We start from the raw sequence: 18,765 nt of genomic DNA, 5'->3' as shown, positions 1-18,765 counted from the left end.
TATTTTGCCGTGTCACAAACTTCCGAGCTTGTTTATTTGCAGGCAAATCAATGTAATGAGCAGTAATAACAATATAAAATGTTATGCCTTTTTCCTGCGCGGTCACAAACAGACGTGCGTAATACAGACGGGTATTTAGAGTCGCTCTGTAATTTGGGGGCCACAATTTGATTCATTTATCCGCACACTGTTATTAACCCTGTGGAAAAAGAGATGTCAGCCGCCATTTCAGCCAGCAGGACATCCGCGCTTTGTTTAAATGCACTAATTACGCGCATACATTAGAGGGTTGGGGGTGGGGGTGGTGGGGGGGACGAATAGTCGGAGCGCAATTTTCACATTTCCAATTTTCCGTCTGTTTGACGTGCAGGTGAAGAGAGGAGAGGAGAGAGGCCGCCTTCCGTTTTCCAGCGCCACCTCGCCGCCGCCTCCTCCCGTATTTGCATAACATCCTAACTCGATGAATATCGAAAGGGGAAACACCGGGCTGCGCGCTTTCTCTGCGTTTCCTGCTGCTGCCGTGCCACAGTGCGTTGGACTCTATAGAAGTCCTCTGCTTCATCATTACTATATACTTAGTGACGTGGAAGCCAAATGGAGGATTTGTGCATCCATCCAAGAGCGTTCTCTTAAGCCATCAGCTCTGTTTCTTCTCTCTTCCAGCATTCTTCTCGTCCTCTCCAGTGAAGGCCATGGAAGTGATACTGATGAAGTCCATCATGTGGGACCTGCAGACTGTACTTGAGGCCTTGCAGGTCATTCAAATGGCGCCATCTCCTGGAGGGAAGAGCGAACTGCTCTAACAGGTAAAGGCAGATCTATTTGCGTCCTAGTCTGTGTGTTTGCGCTTTTTCTCCCATCCTGTCGCTCACACCGACAACTTTACGCGCCAAGCTTCCTGCGCCATCCCTCGTTTCTGGCCACAAATGAATGCGCGTGCGTGATCTTTAGGCACAAAGTAATTTATTTAAAATGAACTCCACGCCCCCAAGTCCACCTTTAGAGGACAGGCACGGCTATGGTTTCCTCCGTATTCTGTTATCCAACAAGTTTGTCCCTAAATGCAACACGTATACATACTGGCCCCAACTGGCTCGTGGCCTTGGTGACGACTCATCACCCTCCGTCCTCCATCCATCCTCCCGATCTGACATAATTGGACACTTGCTTTGCTCGAGAGGCCGAGCAAGGGGGTGGGGGAGAAGGAAAGGATGGAGAAGAAGAAGGAGAGGGGGAGAAGAGAGAGAGAGAGTGTGTGTGCGTGCGCGCGTGCGTCGGGGAGGGCTGGGAGGCTTTTAAGGCGCGCGTAAGCAAAGTTAATTAGCGGTTATTAACAGCCCGCATAATGAGAGCGAGAGGGAGTCAATTTAATGACTTTGTTAGCGCGAGTTCAGAGCGACAGGCGATGATCGAAACAACAAAGGCGAGCGCGCACGCAGCCATCATCCGTAATTTCCAGCGGTAATGCGGTCTGATCAGAAACAAAGGGTTCTAATTTCGTTCAACTGACTCGATAATTTGTCCTTATGTAAGGAAAATAATTAATGACTTAATGCTTCAACAGAAGTAGCTTTGGGGAGGGTTTTCGGATGCCTCGTTTGCTGGAGAAGGTCGTAAGGAAATCAATTCCCAGGCCTGTAATTATTTACATCATGGATTACAAAAAAAAAAAAACAACAACGAAAAAACAAAAAAACAAAAACGTGGACGTGCGCCTTTCGCTTTAGCGCGAGGGTCTATTAGGAGTCTCCAGATCTTCCTCTCTGTGCGTGTGTGGCAACAAATGAGCCACATGTCTTAATGCAGTGTGGCCGATTTTGGGAACGAAATCGCGCGGAACATGGCAGAAATGCACAGCAGAGTCTAAATCTGATATAATATCAGTCATCGGTCCAGGTGTGGAGACGGTGACAGACTGATACCTGATCACGCCTTGGAGCTCAGATGACTTGGTGCCCCCCCTCAGTTGCCGACAGTACACCAGGTTATTGTGGCTAAACTGCATTGTAAAATTATCCCCGAGGAGTGCGCGTCTTTACGCACGATTTCATCATTCCACAGATGGCTTGAGTTGGAGGAAAGATGCGAGCGCCATTATCGATTGCGGGCACATGTAAGCCGCCTGCGGGCCACTCTTGGATTCATGGCAGGTGGATAGGTCACCCACACGAGAGCGGCAATCTCACGGCCCCCATTGTCTCCACTGATTACTGCTCTGATCACAGGAATCAAGAGCACCGAGACTCTCGTAAACCTAGTACGGAGTCCAGGAGCTCGTGAGCTGAAGAGGTCATCATCATCATCACCATCATCATCAACATCAACTGCGACATCATCATCATCATCATCATCATCATCATCATAACCGTCATCATCTTCGCTAGTTGACCATACAAACCTGGGGTGCCGTGTGTTTTCACAGCCGCGTTGCCCTTTTATTGATTGCGTGCCTTAATTTTAATTCGATTGCGCGAGTGTCAAAAAATTCCGCAAGAATCATCCTAGTAATGAGATAATCAAAGTAATATATGCAAATCAGTTATGTTGCCAGCTTATCAAAACCGGAGTGCCCCCCCTTGAGTCTGAAGAAGTCCATTTATTCAGTTAGTGGCAATACCTTGCGCAAATGGCGCGATGCAAATGACAGTTGATTAGACTAAATTAAGAAGCTCGTTTCTCCCTGACCTTGTCTGAGTTTTATGTAAATTCCTTTTTTTCTCGCTTTAATGTGATAAAAATGCATTTTACACCTTGGCCTTTATAAATCTGAACAATATTTTTTCGTGGGAGAAACAATGGTCAGCCTCTGATAACTCACTGTGTCGGTAGCTTGGGTGAGTCTGTCCGCCTATCTGTCTGTCTGCATCCTGTCTGTCTCTCAGATCTCAGTATATCTTGACCCCGGTGCAGCTCCCACAGAGACAGAAAGTGTGCAGCTCTAACTTCCTTGCTGTGGGGGAGTGTGCCTTGAAGATAGACTAGGTAGGTGTGTGTGTCTGCATGTGTGTGCCTGTGTGTGTTTACACGATTATGTGTACTCATGTGTGTACCATAACATATTGTCTTAGGGGACAGAAAGAGTGCAGTTGAGACTTCCTCTCTGTGGGGTGTGTGGGGCCTGTAGATGGGAAAGGAATAAATCCAATATAGATTGCAGGGCTGCGCTGCCTCCCGCTGGGGACCCTCAGACTTGCAGGCCAGGATCGAAGTGCTTTTCTCCCCCTAAATTGGCCTGAGAGGCCGCAGGAGCAGCCGAGCTACACCCCCAACACTGGGACTGCCTACGACCTAATGATGGTGCTGGGGACAGACACACATATACACATGCATACACAGAGACAGGGATTGCGCGCGTGTCCACAGACACACACCGATACTCACGCGCAATCACTCCCAGATTGATACAACATCAGTCACACACTTGCCCCAGTCAAACACACACTTGGACAAGAAAACCACACAGATATAAACACACCCGCCCCGTTCTCCGGGGTTGAACACACTCATTCCTTGTCCAAAGACCATTCACCTCAAGTTTTCCTCTTCACATCGCAGACCAACCCCCAAAACTACCTAGCTAAACTACGGATTTAGAGGAGGCATCCTCACTACCTGTCCACACACTCCAGAGGGAGGGCTGAATAGCATAACTGGCACCACGCTAAGTGTTTGGACTGATACACACTCCTGCCCTTTGGTTCCCCTACACAGAAAAACACCACCAGCACCCCAATGCCATTACACTTCCTGCCAAACATCCAGCCACTGTCATTTTTGTTCTGTCCAGGGTGCTAATTCTATTTGTGATGAGGTGTCTGGTGTGTTGCCTGGTCGGGTCCAGGGACAGTGAGACAGAATATCTAAGAGGTGGACATTTGTGGCTCAATGTGTCTCGTTACCTGCTCACTGGGCGTTTTGTTATGTTAACCGCAACATGCTGCTACGTAGCTCATCTGTAGCAGTGCGTACAAAGATACAGATCCATGCATACATATTGACAACTCAGTTGTTATTTTAAAAAGGTTTTTGAATGTTTACGTGGTGAATATCTTTCAGCACAGTGACTAAAGTTTAATGTCACCATTTCTAACTAAGACTGCTCATTATTATGTACAATGATGCATTATTGACACCAATTTTACCACAAGTTTATTCTTCTTGGAAGAAGAAGCATCATCAATCAAATTAGCTGGTATCATTTTAGTAATTAGCATGGAAATGGAGTGAACCACATTGTCCTACAAAGGTAGTGAGCAGCTAAATTGAGAAGAAATACTTATAAATCTTCAAGCAAGTCGGCTTATATAAAGGTTGTCATACTCAATCTTCTGCCTTTTTAGGCAAATATCTCAACCTCAAAATTGTTGCTATAAGTCAACATAATGCCTAAAAAAATCAGAAAACAAACAAACATTGCAGCAGGCCCTTTGATGATCTATTTGTTTTGTTATTTTGTACAGTAGCCACAAACTACTGAAACTAAAGTTCAATTCAGTCTCTGACCCATCTCAGCACTCACCTGAGACTCTGGTTCTTTCTGTTATTTCCCTCAAGTCTCTCTTCTTTTTCCATCTTATCTTTCTACATTCAGAAGTTAACTACATTTCGCCTTCAGTCAGCATTTAACGTGGACTGCACCTCTGTGATTCGCTGCAACAGACCGGTTGATAAAAACAACTCCGACCTTTCCTTGCGCTGGCAAACGGCTCCACATCAGAGCAGAATCTGGTGTGAATCTGGGTGTTTATTCTTCCAGAAGCTGTGGCTCTGCCCCCGACTCTCTCTGTCAAAGCGTCCCAGCTCTCAGCAACTGTCTGTCAGAGAGCAGCAGCCCTGTCCTTCTGCTCTGTCCCACCATCAAACTTTCCTGAAGCATATTCGACTTTACTTTTTAGGTAAAGCGTCATGCGTCAGCATGATAGCTAGCAAGCTAATAATTACATTACATGTTTTAAGGTCAAAACAGAGATTCAAGGAAGAATATTTTCACATCCAACTCGGTGAACTAAGTGTGTGTTTTCACCAAACCAGAGTTGGTGATAGTTGGAGCAGTGAAATGACTAAATGGTTTTGGTCAGTTTGAATGGAGTGTGTCTTACTATTATCTGTGAGGTAAAATTGTTGTTTTTGTCAATGGAGTCTGGTGGCTTTGAGGAGGGCGCTGTAGCAGTGGTTCCTGGTTAGTAGGGGGGTGTAGCTGATGTGCCGGTGTGTCGTTGTGTGGAATGTACCTCATATCTCAACTCCTAATGACAATGGTAGACCAGTTTATTGCGCTTCTCATCACCCTGTATCATAAAGAACCAACATTATGAAGACATCGAATTTAAGGACAATGTGTGGAGTGGGCCTGCCAAACAACTGGACTTTCAGGATAGTGAGAAGCTTATGTGATTTACTTTTGGGATGTAGTAGAGTTGTTGGCACGGCAACAATGTCATTACCGCTCTCGCTAACATGAGCTAGCTAGCTCACATTAAGTCACTTAAATCAAATACAGAGGCACTCTGCTGCATTTGAGTTGAGCATTGCACTACCCAAATTAACATAAGAAACTAGGAGCACACATAGGCTCTATATGAGCGCGCCAGTAACATATTTCAGGCATTGTCACCTTCGCAAATTTGCATCATTGCGGGTGGCCAGTATTTTGACATTTTGTTTCCTTTTATTCGTCACTTTCCCGGTGTGTTAAGGCCTTTATTCATCTGCTCGTCTCCTTCCGTGTCCACTCTGACTTATCTCCACTGCACCATCTTGAATCTTTTCTCTCGTTCTTTCTGTCTTCTCTACTATTTTCCACTTTGTATTTTCTCCCTTTCATCTCCATCACGCCTCTCTTGTCTCTTGACGCTCATACACCTTTCACCTTACTGTCTTCAGCTCTCCACTTGTGTCTCTGCTATGATGCATCACATTATGTTTTTCTTGCATCGGCCCAACAGTTTGTGGCCATTTCCATGTATTGTTTTGCTTAATAGCTCATTTGCGGCCGGCTGTGTGAAAAGCAACATTGCTATTCATGTGTACATGATACGCTCTGCTCTAATTCGGCACATGTACGTCAAAGGAGGGAAATGTGTACTAAATACCCAGAATGCAACAACATACACATACAGTCCATAAACATAGGCCACAAACAGATACACAACAAAATCCTTTTGACATCAATAATTGGTAAATCCTCTGATTAACTTGTAAGAATTGTCCTTAGAGTGCTTAAGTAATTGTGTTTGTGTGTGTCCTTTTTTATTGCATGCACCCCCCTCTCTTTAAAGCACATCTTTATAACCAAGCAATTCCAAAGCAATTTTCTCTGTGGGAGGAGAGTGTAATTTTCTATTCTGTGACACTGTGATGTGTAAGAAACTGGTAGCTGGCGCTAAAAGGCGTCTGTAGTGTGTGTCTTGGTGTGGGTGTGAGCCGCTTTAATGGCCAACGCGGGGCGGGTGGCGGTGGTGGTGAGCGGGTGCATGTCAGGAAGGCCATCATTTAATGACTCCCAAATAGTGCCCTCCTCGTTAGAGCTATCGTCCTGGAAACACGAGGCTGTGAACCAGGAGAGCGCCACACGCTGCAACAGTCTTTTATCTTCATATTAAACCATTTGCATAACATTAGCGCGATAGATAGGATTCAGGAGATACTCAACCTACTCAGGGAGAGACAGAGAGGGTATACTACATGTCCTTGCAAATCTAATCAGCGTTAAATGGAGCTGTCAAATGTGTGTGTGTGTGTGTGTGTGTGTGTGTGTGTGTGTGTGTGTGTGTTACTGGATGGCTCATGTCAGGAGTCATTTAACATTAAGCTGCAATAGCGTGTAACAGGGCTGCAATTACAAAATACAAGAATCTGAGCTATTTCTTGTTAGATGTGACATCCAAATACAGCAGTTACCCACCAGTGATACACAAGACGAGGCCAGGCGACAACAATGCAGGTGTCATATGCACGTACGTCCTTCACAAAGTTAAGTTCCAATGGTTCTTTTCCTCCTATAATGAGCAAATTGTCATCGTTTCAGCAGCTCTAGTAGAATTATAAATGGAATAAATCGCATTACTATGCAATCTTTTAAATTGCTGACGTGGTCTGCAGTGACTGGATGGTCATATTTTGTGTGACACTGGCATGCTGACAAAATACCCCATTTCATGTTTTGTTTAGATTCAGCACCTATCTACATTGTATAATGCTGTGTTTTTGCTTTGCTTTGTGTCTAAATGAGTGTATCTGACTGCTGCTCTTCGCCCGGCTCAAAGAAGAATAAAGAGAAGACGAAAAGAATCTCATTACTGCAGAGAAACAAGAGCAGGAAAGTGTGTAAGCACACACTAATTAGTTGTTGCTACTTGCTACTGCCTGATTAATTTAATCAAAAGTACACTTGATCTATATATAACTACCAGTATGAATGTTGTAAATATCACAAATTGGCTCCAGTAGAAGCATTTCTTATATATTTCTTTGAAGGTTTGAACATTGAGAATCCTTGAATGAACGGTGAGCCATGTAATGATACATATTGTGAAGTCTACATCATATAAGGTATTCAAATTGCTGCAAAGCATGCCGGAAGTCTCAATTCTGACTTGGATAAAATACCATTGTGTTGGTCATGTTAAAGGCCCTGTACACTGCTGGTAAACCCACACAGGTGATTCTTTCTCCCAGTGAGACCTTTTGTCTGGACTGTATAGGCGTGCATAGACTGCGTTTGACAGACATTTCCCACCTGTTGGGCGCAACAAATTACAGCTTTATAATTCTCGTTAATGTATTGAGTTTGTTGACCTTGCACAATAACCAGCACAGTTTCGTCTGTCTTTAACCTGAATGGGGGTCTAACCACCCATAATAACTAACAACACCTGTGCGAGTCTGCAGGGCCTTCAGAGGGTCAATTCACGCGTATAACACCATAAGGTAAATTATGTTTTTCATGGAACCATAATAGCATACAGCAATGCAGAAAGACACATTGCATACTTCAAGAGTTTGTTTGATGGTCTGAGCAGTATCTACAAATTGGGTGGCAGAAATCTTGAAAGTGAATATCTGAAACCTCAGCTAATAGAACAGAAACACTGTGTGTGGCAAGATGCCCAAAGGGATAGTGGGATATGATGTTTGTAACACATCCTCATACCTAAACAAGGTTGATTGTATCCCAAAATGATGTATATCACCATTCCCGAAACAACGCCTTTGTTATATGCTTACAGTTTGGTTAGGTTTAGACAACAAAACTAGCTCCTAAGGTTCGGCAACAAAACTACTTGGCTAGGTTTAGGCAACAAAAGTATTCGTTAGTATTAGGAAAACATTGTGATGTGGATTAAAATCACTGTGTTACTACTCTAACATCCATTGCAAGCATACCTCCATTAGTTTTGGGCAACAGAACTTCTTGGTTAGGTTTAAACAAAAAACCTCAAAGGTCACACGTGCTTAACAACATAAATATGGATCATAATAAGCTGCTATAATTGTATAAATACTGTTTGGTATTTTTTCTGAAGACAGGCTGTTTGTATTTGTTCGTGTGTTTTAAGTGAATTGACCCTTTAAAAAACACCAGACATGAAGAGTATAGACGGGGTTAGAAGCATGTGAATGGCAGGTATGAAAGTTTGGGCACCTGAATCTGGTATGAAAGGCTAAAGATGTCATATCACGGAATAAGCTTGTAACTGTGCATGTGTCTGTGTGTGTGTGCGTGTGTGTGTGTGTGTGTGTGTGTGTGTGTGTGAGAGAGAGAGAGAGAGATTGCTTGTTTATGCATATGGGGAGAGACTGTGCCAGGTGAGTGTACCATTTACCATCAAGCCATTGAGTTCAGCAGGCATCTAATAACAAAGCATTTATGGCCCACTTACGCATGCATAGATATAACTGTCAGTAGGCAACAACAGTCTCCTCTCCCCCGTCTCCAGCTATTCCTGCCTCTCTTAAAACACACAGGCACCATCCGGATTGGACCCAAATACTCTAGAATTCTATCATCAGACTCGGGGATGAAATTAAAATCGCTCATTTTCTTTCTCCATGCAAGGAGCAGATCAATTTCCGGAGACTGGGACGTGATATTTTCCTGCCATTGGGCTTTCTCGTCTTTGGCACAGCACCCTGACTGGCTGCCAGCGGGGGGCCCGGGCCTGACTGCACGCCTCGCCGGAGAACAGTTACTTCTGCCGCGGCGAGTTTATTTGCGCCTCGCTATGAGAATTGCCATCATTTACCCTTTCCCAACACCTCCCAAAAAGAAAAGAAATAGACAAGAGGGGAAGCGAGGCAAGGATGAGAGAGGGGAAATTGATTCTTTTTGATACATGCTGCACGGGGGACATTAGGTACCCCTCGTTTGACCATCTATTTCGAGAAATGAGCTGAATAAATTTTGCGTAAAGTAATGTATAGGCCTTTTCCGAGGCCTTTTGCTGTTACTCATGTCGAGAATGAATTGCTCGCTGCAGCATACAGAGGTTATCCGCTGTATTATGCTGGTTTTAACAGAAGTCAATTAATTATGCAGCTGTACAGGAACTCACTTTAAATAAAACAGTAACTCAGCATGAGTAAAACATGATAAAATTAAGGGCAACTTGATGAACCAGCGGAGCAGTAAATGCAGAGAGACGGTGGCCACGGCGCTCAGACTGGTGGCATGTTCGGCTCCACGGCAGTGGAAAGATTTCACTTTGCTTTCAGCGGTGTGGAAAAGTAACAAAGTACGTTTATTTAGGTACTATATTTACATACTAATTCAAGGTACCTCCACTTCGCTTTAGTATTTCCATTTTATGCAGCTGTATTCTCCTACATAGCAGAGGTATATACTCCACAGCTCTAACAGCTTTATTAACTTTTTTAGATAACATCTTGTTCATACCTTTGCTGTTCAACGAAAACATGCATCTCCAAATTTGCTGAATTCGATTTTTTTCATATATAATAATGTTTTCATTAGTGTATGATCCAATATCATCGAACTGCAGCGCCGGAGATGATGTGAGATGAGGTGTGTTCAGTTGGTTGCAATCTGCAGCCACAGCGCTACAAGCCGACCTACACACTTAACCTTAAAAGCTACTCTGAGCATTGTTTTAGCTAACTCCCTGTCTTTTTTTTTTTTTTCTTTTGGCAGTTAGCAATCCCCTCCCTCCTCTGTTTGTCACCACACTTGCACGACTCCTTTATTGTTTTTCGAGTTGGCCCTTAGTTTCAACTCGGTCTACATAATGTTGCTTTAATAAAAACACCAGAATTAGTTGTGAGACACTATCAGGAACCATTTCTCTTCAGAATTATTACTACTTTTAGACACCGAATACTGAAGTAACATTCTGATTGCGGGAATTTTCCTTGTAGTGGAGTAATTTCACGGTGTGTTACATTAGTTCAGTAAAGGATCTGAATAATTCATCCACCCCTGGTCCACAGAGGAAGGGCTCACATCAAGAAAATAATGGTTTAGCAGATTTCTGGAGCTTTAACTGCAGACTCTACTTTGCAAATTTTTTCGTTTAGAGGTTTGTTTTTGCAGGACGTGAGGATGAGCATGACACCATTGTTTACACAGGCAGTTCAGTATGAGGTCACAGCCATTTGGACGAGATAAAAGTCACTATAACAGACTAATGCTGTCTGTTACACCATCCTTTATAGGCTGCCATTTTCCTTACTTCATTATAGCCTAAATATCTGTCATTTTTCTATTACTAGTTATTGTTGGTTTGCGATACTCAAGAATCCCTTCAAAAGCATTTGTCTTAAAGGTCATGTCAGAGTTACAGCTGTCTGTCACCCTAGAAACCATAAACTGAGTGACAGCCTTTCCTTCCCCAAGTAACTGTATGAAATATGCCCCGTTTGTTACCTGCGTGCTGCTCCCAAAGCATTTAGACTAGGTTCTTGTTTGTCTTGGCAGTGACTGGTCCTTGTTTGCGCACATTTTGGCCATCTGACCCATCCCCTCCGCTTTGCATGAGACCCTGGTACTGTTGCGTCACGGAGTCAAGGCCTAATTAAAACCAGATTGAGAAAGAGAATAAATCCAGCCCCCTTTTTTTCCTCCCAGTTCATAAAGCGGCATGCATGCGCCCGGCAGCGGATTTCGGTCGAGGAGAATGCGTAAAGAGTCCGGACAGCTGCAAGTTCATTTGTAACCACTGAGACCCTTTGAACGGCTTTAACGATGGCTGGACTCAAGGTAAGGCGGCGATGGCTTTATCCAACACTATATTGTTAGAAATATTCATCCCCTGGTTGTTATGATCTGCGTCTCTGCCAAGCCCTAAAAGTTTCAGATGAGTGCAAAGTAGTGAAAGTTTGCATGGACGAAAAAAAAAATTACAAAGTTCAGGAATAGATCATTTACATCTTGGGGCAGAAACGCGCAAAGTTAAACTGTGCATGGAGCCATCATTAACTCTTAACACAAGCAGACAGGCTGACTGATAGGAGGCGTTGCCGGCGACCAATCAGAGCGCTGCATTCAGCAGCTGCCCAGATGCGGTCTGAGAAGTTTCTACAGCCTCACGAAACAACAATATGTAGGTGGGAAATCCTCAATATGATATCATTTTTGAAACATTTTAGATTGGTGTATTTTCAAGCAAACATTAATTCAATGGAATATTACTTTATTTCACTGGCGTTCATTATCGTGGAGATGTCCATATATCTGTAACCTAAAGCATTAGGGACAAGTGGAGGTAAGTCAGCTCACTGGCAAAAGCTTCGGCCAGCAAAATTTTAAGAATGAACGTGACTTAATGACTTTCTTTGACTGACAGTTCGTGCGTTTTCTTTGTTTGGCTTTGTTTTAAGAGTCTTTGCTGCTGGACACTAAAAAACATCCCACTGAATTGAATTAAATGCGTCTTTACGTAACAATTCCTCGCGAGGCATAGGCTTTTGCGCACGCACAGAGGCGCATGAACGCGCACATATGGAACCCATCCATGCCCGTGAGCGCGCTTCTTCTTCTTCTTTTGTTTTTTTTGCAGACTAACAGTGACTCAGCAACATTTCTTCACGCCGTGTCAAGTTTGTGTATGTCTATGCAGACGCGGCTGCTGGTGATCAGCGCCAGTGCAGACGGATGGGAGAATGATATTGCTATCATAATTGAAATATTGACCAAAACGTACTGTGCGCAATTAGTCTGCGACGCAGTAACACAAAAGTAATGGGTGCCTGCGAGGGGGGGAAATTTGGCACAACAGCAGTTTGTTTTATCATAGATCTAATGTGAATCAATATGACGACAATTAGCCAAAAGACAAGCCTTAATGACAAGCCTTCAAATTTAATTATAACCAGCATGAACACATTTATCCTGCATTACAATGAAGCCGCGTGGTGTTTACATGTGCTTTCATTTATTTTTTATTTTTTTTACTTTAACTTGGCTTAACATGAATGCTGGCTGTCTCTTTCTCACTCAGTACCTGAGTGGTTTTGGGAATGAGCTCTCTTCTGAGGACCCCCGCTGTCCAGGAGCTTTACCTGAGGGACAGGTAACACACAAAAAAAAAAAAAACAAAAAAAAACACACACACAGTGGTCATTTTAGCGTTTGTTCATACTAATATTTATTCACTGATTCTGTTTTCTTGCCTAACACTTTACAGTAAAACACACAAAAATGTGAGTAGTTACTGAGGAGCGAATCAGAAATTACTTGGTAGCAAATGAATCGTTAATGAGTAATTGCTCAATAAGTGTGATTTGAGGACTATATGGTAACAGACTGAGAGCAAATATGTTAATGAATCATGAGGAAATGATTAGTTCATGAATATCCGTGAAAATCATTAATATTGCAGCATTAACATCCAGTATGATGTTTCTACAGAACAGTCCTCAGGTCTGTCCCTATGGCCTCTATGCTGAACAGCTCTCTGGCTCTGCCTTCACCTGCCCGCGGCCAGCTAATAGGAGAAGGTATTCACCTGTTGCTGAGGTTCAAAACGTCTCACCTATCACTAGAAAACCAAATGGAGCTTAGACGAAAAAAGAATGACTTAAACTTTTTCCTTTTCCAGCTGGTTCTACCGCATCTTGCCATCTGTCAAACATAAACCCTTTACCGCAGTGCCCTGTGGAAACCTAACAGAGAACTGGAACGAAGTGGAGCCTGACCCAAACCAGGTATGGAAAGGCTCAAAAGGAAGCGCTTAACCTCGAGTAGAGAGACTGGGAACCTTCTTGGAGCCCCTGATCATCGCTCATGATAAGGAGATCTTTTTAAACATATACGTGTGTTCCTTAAGTCTCCTCTTTATATCGTGCATAATAGCTTCTGACGCTGAGTTTTCTCTCACAGCTGCGATGGCTGCCGTTCACCATCCCCAAATCTACGGAGAAGAAAGTGGACTTTGTGGCTGTGAGTTGAACTCGCTGTTTTCTGTTTTATTTTTCAGTTAAAGATTCTCGGTTTGCTGATTGGGATTTTGTACGTTGCAGGGCCTGCACACTGTCTGTGGTGCTGGAGACGCCAAGTCTCGCAACGGCATCGGCATCCACATGTACACCTGCAACACCTCCATGGTTGACAGGTGTGTATGTATTTGTGTGCAAATGTGTCCCATCACGTAACAAACAGATGCATTTTCACATATCAAACGGCTACAGAATCCTTGGTTACGCTCTGACGCTCATTTCCAAGTTGTCTCTGTTTTTTTGGGGTTTTTTTTTTCTTCTCGTTCCAGGTGCTTCAACAACTCGGATGGAGACTTTCTGATTGGTGAGGAAAAGGGTTGTTGATGTTTTCACTGTCGTCTATCACAAGAACAATGATAGCTCAATCCCCAGTCCTTATTCTCCCTCAGATTTTCTTTTCTCTTTGTTCTGTTTTCCTCTCTAGTCCCCCAGCAGGGCGAGATCTTGATCACCACAGAGTTTGGGAAAATGATGGTCGAGCCGAACGAGATCTGTGTCATCCAGGTGAGGTCTATCTTTTTCATGTACCGGTGTGTCTGCCCTCACACCCCATTTACCATATTTAGAAAGTCGTATTTTGGTACTTTCACAAAAGTGCCGTTAAATTTAAGTGACAGGGAAAAAGGGTCTGGGGTCATCGCCATTTTTTTTTGTGTGTTTTGTCCAGCAAGGGATGCGCTTCAGTGTGGATGTGTTTGGAGAAACCAGAGGCTACATACTGGAGGTCTATGGAGCCCATTTTGAACTCCCTGACCTGGGACCCATAGGTGCCTTCATCCCTCCTTGAAAACTGCACATCAACCGCTTCATGTCTGTCTCTTATAACTGCCTTAATTTGTTCGCACCTTCTCTCCAAGTCTATTATATTTTTTAGCTATGTTAGCAGTAGTGGTTCACATGTCTTGGTGGAGTACCTCTTCGAAATGTGAAATAAGATGTATAAAGCCTTTTGTAACTCCAAAGGAAGCTGCATTTAATCTGACAAATCCATCCAGTGATGTCACTGGCAACTACTGGATGGATTGTCATGAAATTTGGCAAGTATTCATGTTCCCCTCAGGATGAACCATAATAACAGTTAATCATGTCTTATCTTTAGGTAAAAACTCCAGTTTATCCAGTGCTATATTGGTTTAAGATCAGATAGCAACAAAACGAATGACATTCCTATTCACCTCACCTATTTCTTTTGCGCTAATTAGCTGTTGTTAGCACAGGAACACACTAAACTCTAAACTCCAATCAAGTTAGCATGTTAGCATTATGAGTTTATATCTATTGCTAATTTTCAGCTCTTGTACTTCGTCTTGTTTTAATGAAAACATACAGCTGTCACTTGTTAGTATCATAAAACCACAACACATAATAGATACAGAAATGCAATAAAATACACATACCACACTGCGTCAACACGAGTTAGCATGCCGATGTTAGCATTAAGCTTAAAGTACTGTGCAAAGAGTCACAGAGTAGCTAACGTGGCTGTATGCTGTTGTGCAGATTTTGATGTTTTTGTGTGCATATGTGCATTTTTATGACTATGTTTGTGGGTTTCCCAGGAGCCAATGGTCTTGCCAACCCAAGAGACTTCCTGTGTCCAGTTGCTTGGTACGAGGATCGTAAAGTAGCCACAGGTTACACCGTCATCAACAAGTACCAAGGAAAGTTCTTCGCCTGCCAACAGGTGATGTTTTTTTTGTTATATTTAGTTTTCTGTGGGTCAGTAAATTGACGCGTACACAGACACCGTATGACAGGAGCCAACACATATGGCGTTCCTGCCCTATTACCCTATTTAGGTAGGTGTTCGCTTCAGTTGACACCACTGAATCGCAACAGTGCCTAACAGGAAATGGTCCAAGTGAAGCATGTGATCCATTAGCTGCTGCTGCCGATTGAATTGCCATCCCTGATGATTTAATATCAAAGCGTTGGCTGTTATCCGTTCAGCAGGTTTCCGCCTCGACTCCCTTATGAGTCTTAATCACTCATAATTAGTTAAGACATTCAGGAGTTACAGGCAGTGTACCTGTGAAGCTTTGCGTTGTGGGAAAAAAACCTTTCCCAAGTTAAGCATTAATTTCACCGTATTTCGCTCAGGGAATGATCCTGCCCCTCCTGAAATGTCCTGTTGGGCGCATAATTGGATCGACACATAATGTCTGACAGGAGGTTTTTTTTACCTAGACGGGGAGGAGGTGGGAGGAAAGGTTTCTCAGGGGCGGGGGTGGGGGGGTTGTAACCGTGGAAACCGTGTCAAACCACACTGTTATTATTCATCTGAGGAAGTACCCGAGGGCAAGAAAGTGTCTTTTTTTGTAGCAAAACAAACATTTTTCTATCTCTCTTGCTGCCTCTGCTTGTGTATCCCCTCCCTGTTATGGGCTGGGTGTCAGAGGTGGAGGATCCTGTCTGCACCTGACACTTTTTCCTGGTGTCCACCCTTCCCAGAGCCAGGAGGGCGAGGCTACAGGGCTAAGAAAATAGGGTGGGGGAGGGGGTGCGGGCCTCATCTCAGGGAAGATGCTGCTGCTCCCGTCTGGTCCTGCTGTTTTGTTCCCCCGCAGAGCGCTGAAATTGCTCAAATTAACTTATTATTTGCTTGACTGGGCCAATATGTTTGTGTTTTGTGTGCATGTGTGTGCAAGCGCTTGCTCTCCACCACTTTCCCCTTCATTTTAATCGAATGTAGTGGAGTTACCACAGACAAATGTCCAAGAGATTACCTGCACTGGGTTTCCCAAAGACCCCATTTGTAGTGTAACCGCTGTAAATTGTGTGAGTGGCGAAGGCAGTTTTTTTTCAAAGTGTTTATTAGTTATGTAATGTGTGTGAATTCACTTAAAGACATGTCTGTGTATGCATATGTGTGTGTTAGCTGGAAGTGTACGCCAGCATGTGTGTGAGGAGCACGCGGGTCACTCAGGAGGCAGCTCGAGTTGTAATGAACTATATTGATTTTAGAGCTGCTGTTGAATGTCTTTTTCGCTCTGACATTATCAGAACAGAGAAACTATATAAAATTGCTGTGGTTTTAACAATCAAGATAAAGAAATATCTCTGCACACACTGTTACTGCCGCCCCCCCCCCGATAACTGCGCCGCCACGAGCGTCAAAATGCTCAAAGTTTGGGAAAGTTTGATTGTGAAGCCAATTACCCCATAATACCTGGAGCCTCGTTTCACAAAGAACAGGGGGAATGAAAGAAGGCGAAAAGAATGAAAGAAGCACACCCTCCTTCACAATCAACCCTTGTCATTATGACAAGTTTTTTTTTTTCCCCTCTCTTTATGTCAAGAAGTACTCTCTCTGGGAATTTAAGATTACAAAGACATTATTCATTATTCCTTTTTCCCAGTGAAAAGCTCAATTTAAAGTCTTTTGTGTTTGCTGCTGGGGTAGACTCGGCTCATTTGTTTCGTTCTGTGCTCTGTACGCAGGATTTCTCTCCGTTCAATGTGGTGGCTTGGCATGGGAACTACACACCGTACAAATACAACCTGAAGAACTTCATGGTTATCAACTGCGTGGCCTTCGACCATGCGGTGAGAATTCAAGGACACAGACGCACACCAGTACAATACAGTACTTTGCAATGTTTTTGCCTCTCTGCCTTAGAAGGGGCATTGTGTGGTTTTGGTGAAGAAATCTGAAAGTCAGAATTAAGGCCACAATACAAACTCTTTTCCATAAGTGGATAAACAAGCTGTTCTCTGAGGGAATTAAAGGACGACAACTGTGTTGTCCTTTAAGGCCAGTTTTTCTATTCAGTTTAATCAGACATGAAAACAGAGAGAGTTTATTTAGTTCCTTTAGGCATAAAAACAACCAGTCAATGACAATTTTCGACATCATGCACCTTTAAGTGAATTAACCCCATCTCTCAGCCTGTAGTCATGTAATCTTGATGTCTGATCTTTCTCTAGGATCCATCTATCTTTACCGTGCTGACTGCCAAATCCACCCGACCAGGTGTGGCCATCGCCGACTTTGTCATCTTCCCTCCTCGGTGGGGTGTTGCCGACCACACCTTCCGTCCTCCGTACTATCATCGTAAGACCATGATAACATATTACATGCCCTCCTCTAACAGGGTCTGTTCATATTTTGTGAAATGAGAAGACAGAAACAATGAATTTTTGAGAGCCTGGTTGTTAAGACAAGGCTGAATTTTGATCCTAACTTGTCAAATTCTGTCTAGTGAGGGTAGTTTTAACCTATCATGGAGTGAAACAGGCCGACCAGAAGCTGACATGTCCATTTCCCCCTCACCAGTGTCAAGACAGTGGGTGATAACAGTCCACCTGTTGTATGACTCCTTCTAACTGAGGCAGCAGCAGAGCGCCTTTTGTCTGTTTTCACCACAGACCTATAAGGCCATCTAGTGGTACTGAGTACAACTGCAGCCATTACAGTGCTGCGTTATGGCTCCTCCTGCTTGTTTCTTTAGGTAACTGCATGAGTGAATTCATGGGTTTGATCCACGGCCACTACGAAGCCAAAGAGGAGGGCTTCCTGCCTGGAGGGGCCAGTCTCCACAGCATGATGACCCCACACGGCCCGGACGCTGAGTGCTTCGAGAAGAACAGCACGGCTGAGCTCAAACCTGAGAGGGTGGCTGAGGGAACCATGGTAACAAAAAAAAAAATACTTCAGCTTTACATTATACAAATCTGGAAAGGAAACCATGTCGATGCCATAGCTGCTTATATCTGTGACGTGCCCTTCTTTCCTTCAGGCCTTCATGTTTGAGTCGTCCTTCAGTATGGCAGTGACCAAGTGGGGTCTACAAACGTGCCAGAGACTTGACAAGAGCTACTACCAGTGCTGGGAACCTCTCCGCAGCCACTTCAATCCCAACTGGAAGCCCAGCAAACCGTAGTAAAACAGCATGACACACAGATAAAGATAAAACATTGTAATTTCACTCTATTGAATGTAACTATCATTAGTACATCAATCCAGTGTTTGTGGCTTTCATTCTTTGACCAGATCTACTGGGGAAATTATAGAAGAATTAAACTATGTAACAGATTTGCTGTTTATCGTACCAAATTAAAATAACATCCAGGCAACATATATGGTTTCTGTACATTTAAATGTATATAAATGGAAACTGATTAGCAATCAGGAGTTTCTAACAGGTTTGGCTGATAAAAAGGGTCGGCATGATCTAACTTTAGACAGATATTCCATTAGTCAGTGTCATTTCAGTGGCCATGTGTGAGCAGATTGTAATGTGAACTGAATAAAGACTGTGGACGACTTGGGTCAGATTTTTCTGCAACAATTTCTGTGACTTTTAACATGTT

General features: G+C 43.5%; 1 protein-coding gene across 1 annotated transcript; it reads left to right on the top strand.

Annotated features, from left to right (window-relative positions):
• Positions 1 to 670: 670 nt before the first annotated feature.
• hgd (homogentisate 1,2-dioxygenase) lies at positions 671 to 18,729 on the top strand. The gene is made up of 15 exons (XM_037080138.1): positions 671 to 806; positions 11,084 to 11,215; positions 12,456 to 12,527; positions 12,866 to 12,954; positions 13,056 to 13,161; positions 13,337 to 13,396; positions 13,477 to 13,568; positions 13,722 to 13,756; positions 13,877 to 13,956; positions 14,120 to 14,219; positions 15,012 to 15,136; positions 16,894 to 16,998; positions 17,380 to 17,506; positions 17,904 to 18,085; positions 18,192 to 18,729. Exons 2-15 carry the CDS (start codon positions 11,201 to 11,203, stop codon positions 18,333 to 18,335), a joined length of 1,332 nt encoding a protein of 443 aa, XP_036936033.1. The 5' UTR covers positions 671 to 806; positions 11,084 to 11,200; the 3' UTR covers positions 18,336 to 18,729.
• Positions 18,730 to 18,765: the final 36 nt, after the last annotated feature.

The sequence above is a fragment of the Acanthopagrus latus genome, chromosome 19, assembly GCF_904848185.1.
Source record: "Acanthopagrus latus isolate v.2019 chromosome 19, fAcaLat1.1, whole genome shotgun sequence".
NCBI lineage: Eukaryota > Metazoa > Chordata > Actinopteri > Spariformes > Sparidae > Acanthopagrus > Acanthopagrus latus.
The sequence above is the reverse complement of the archived record's forward strand: the minus strand, read 5'-3'. Positions and strand labels throughout refer to the sequence as shown.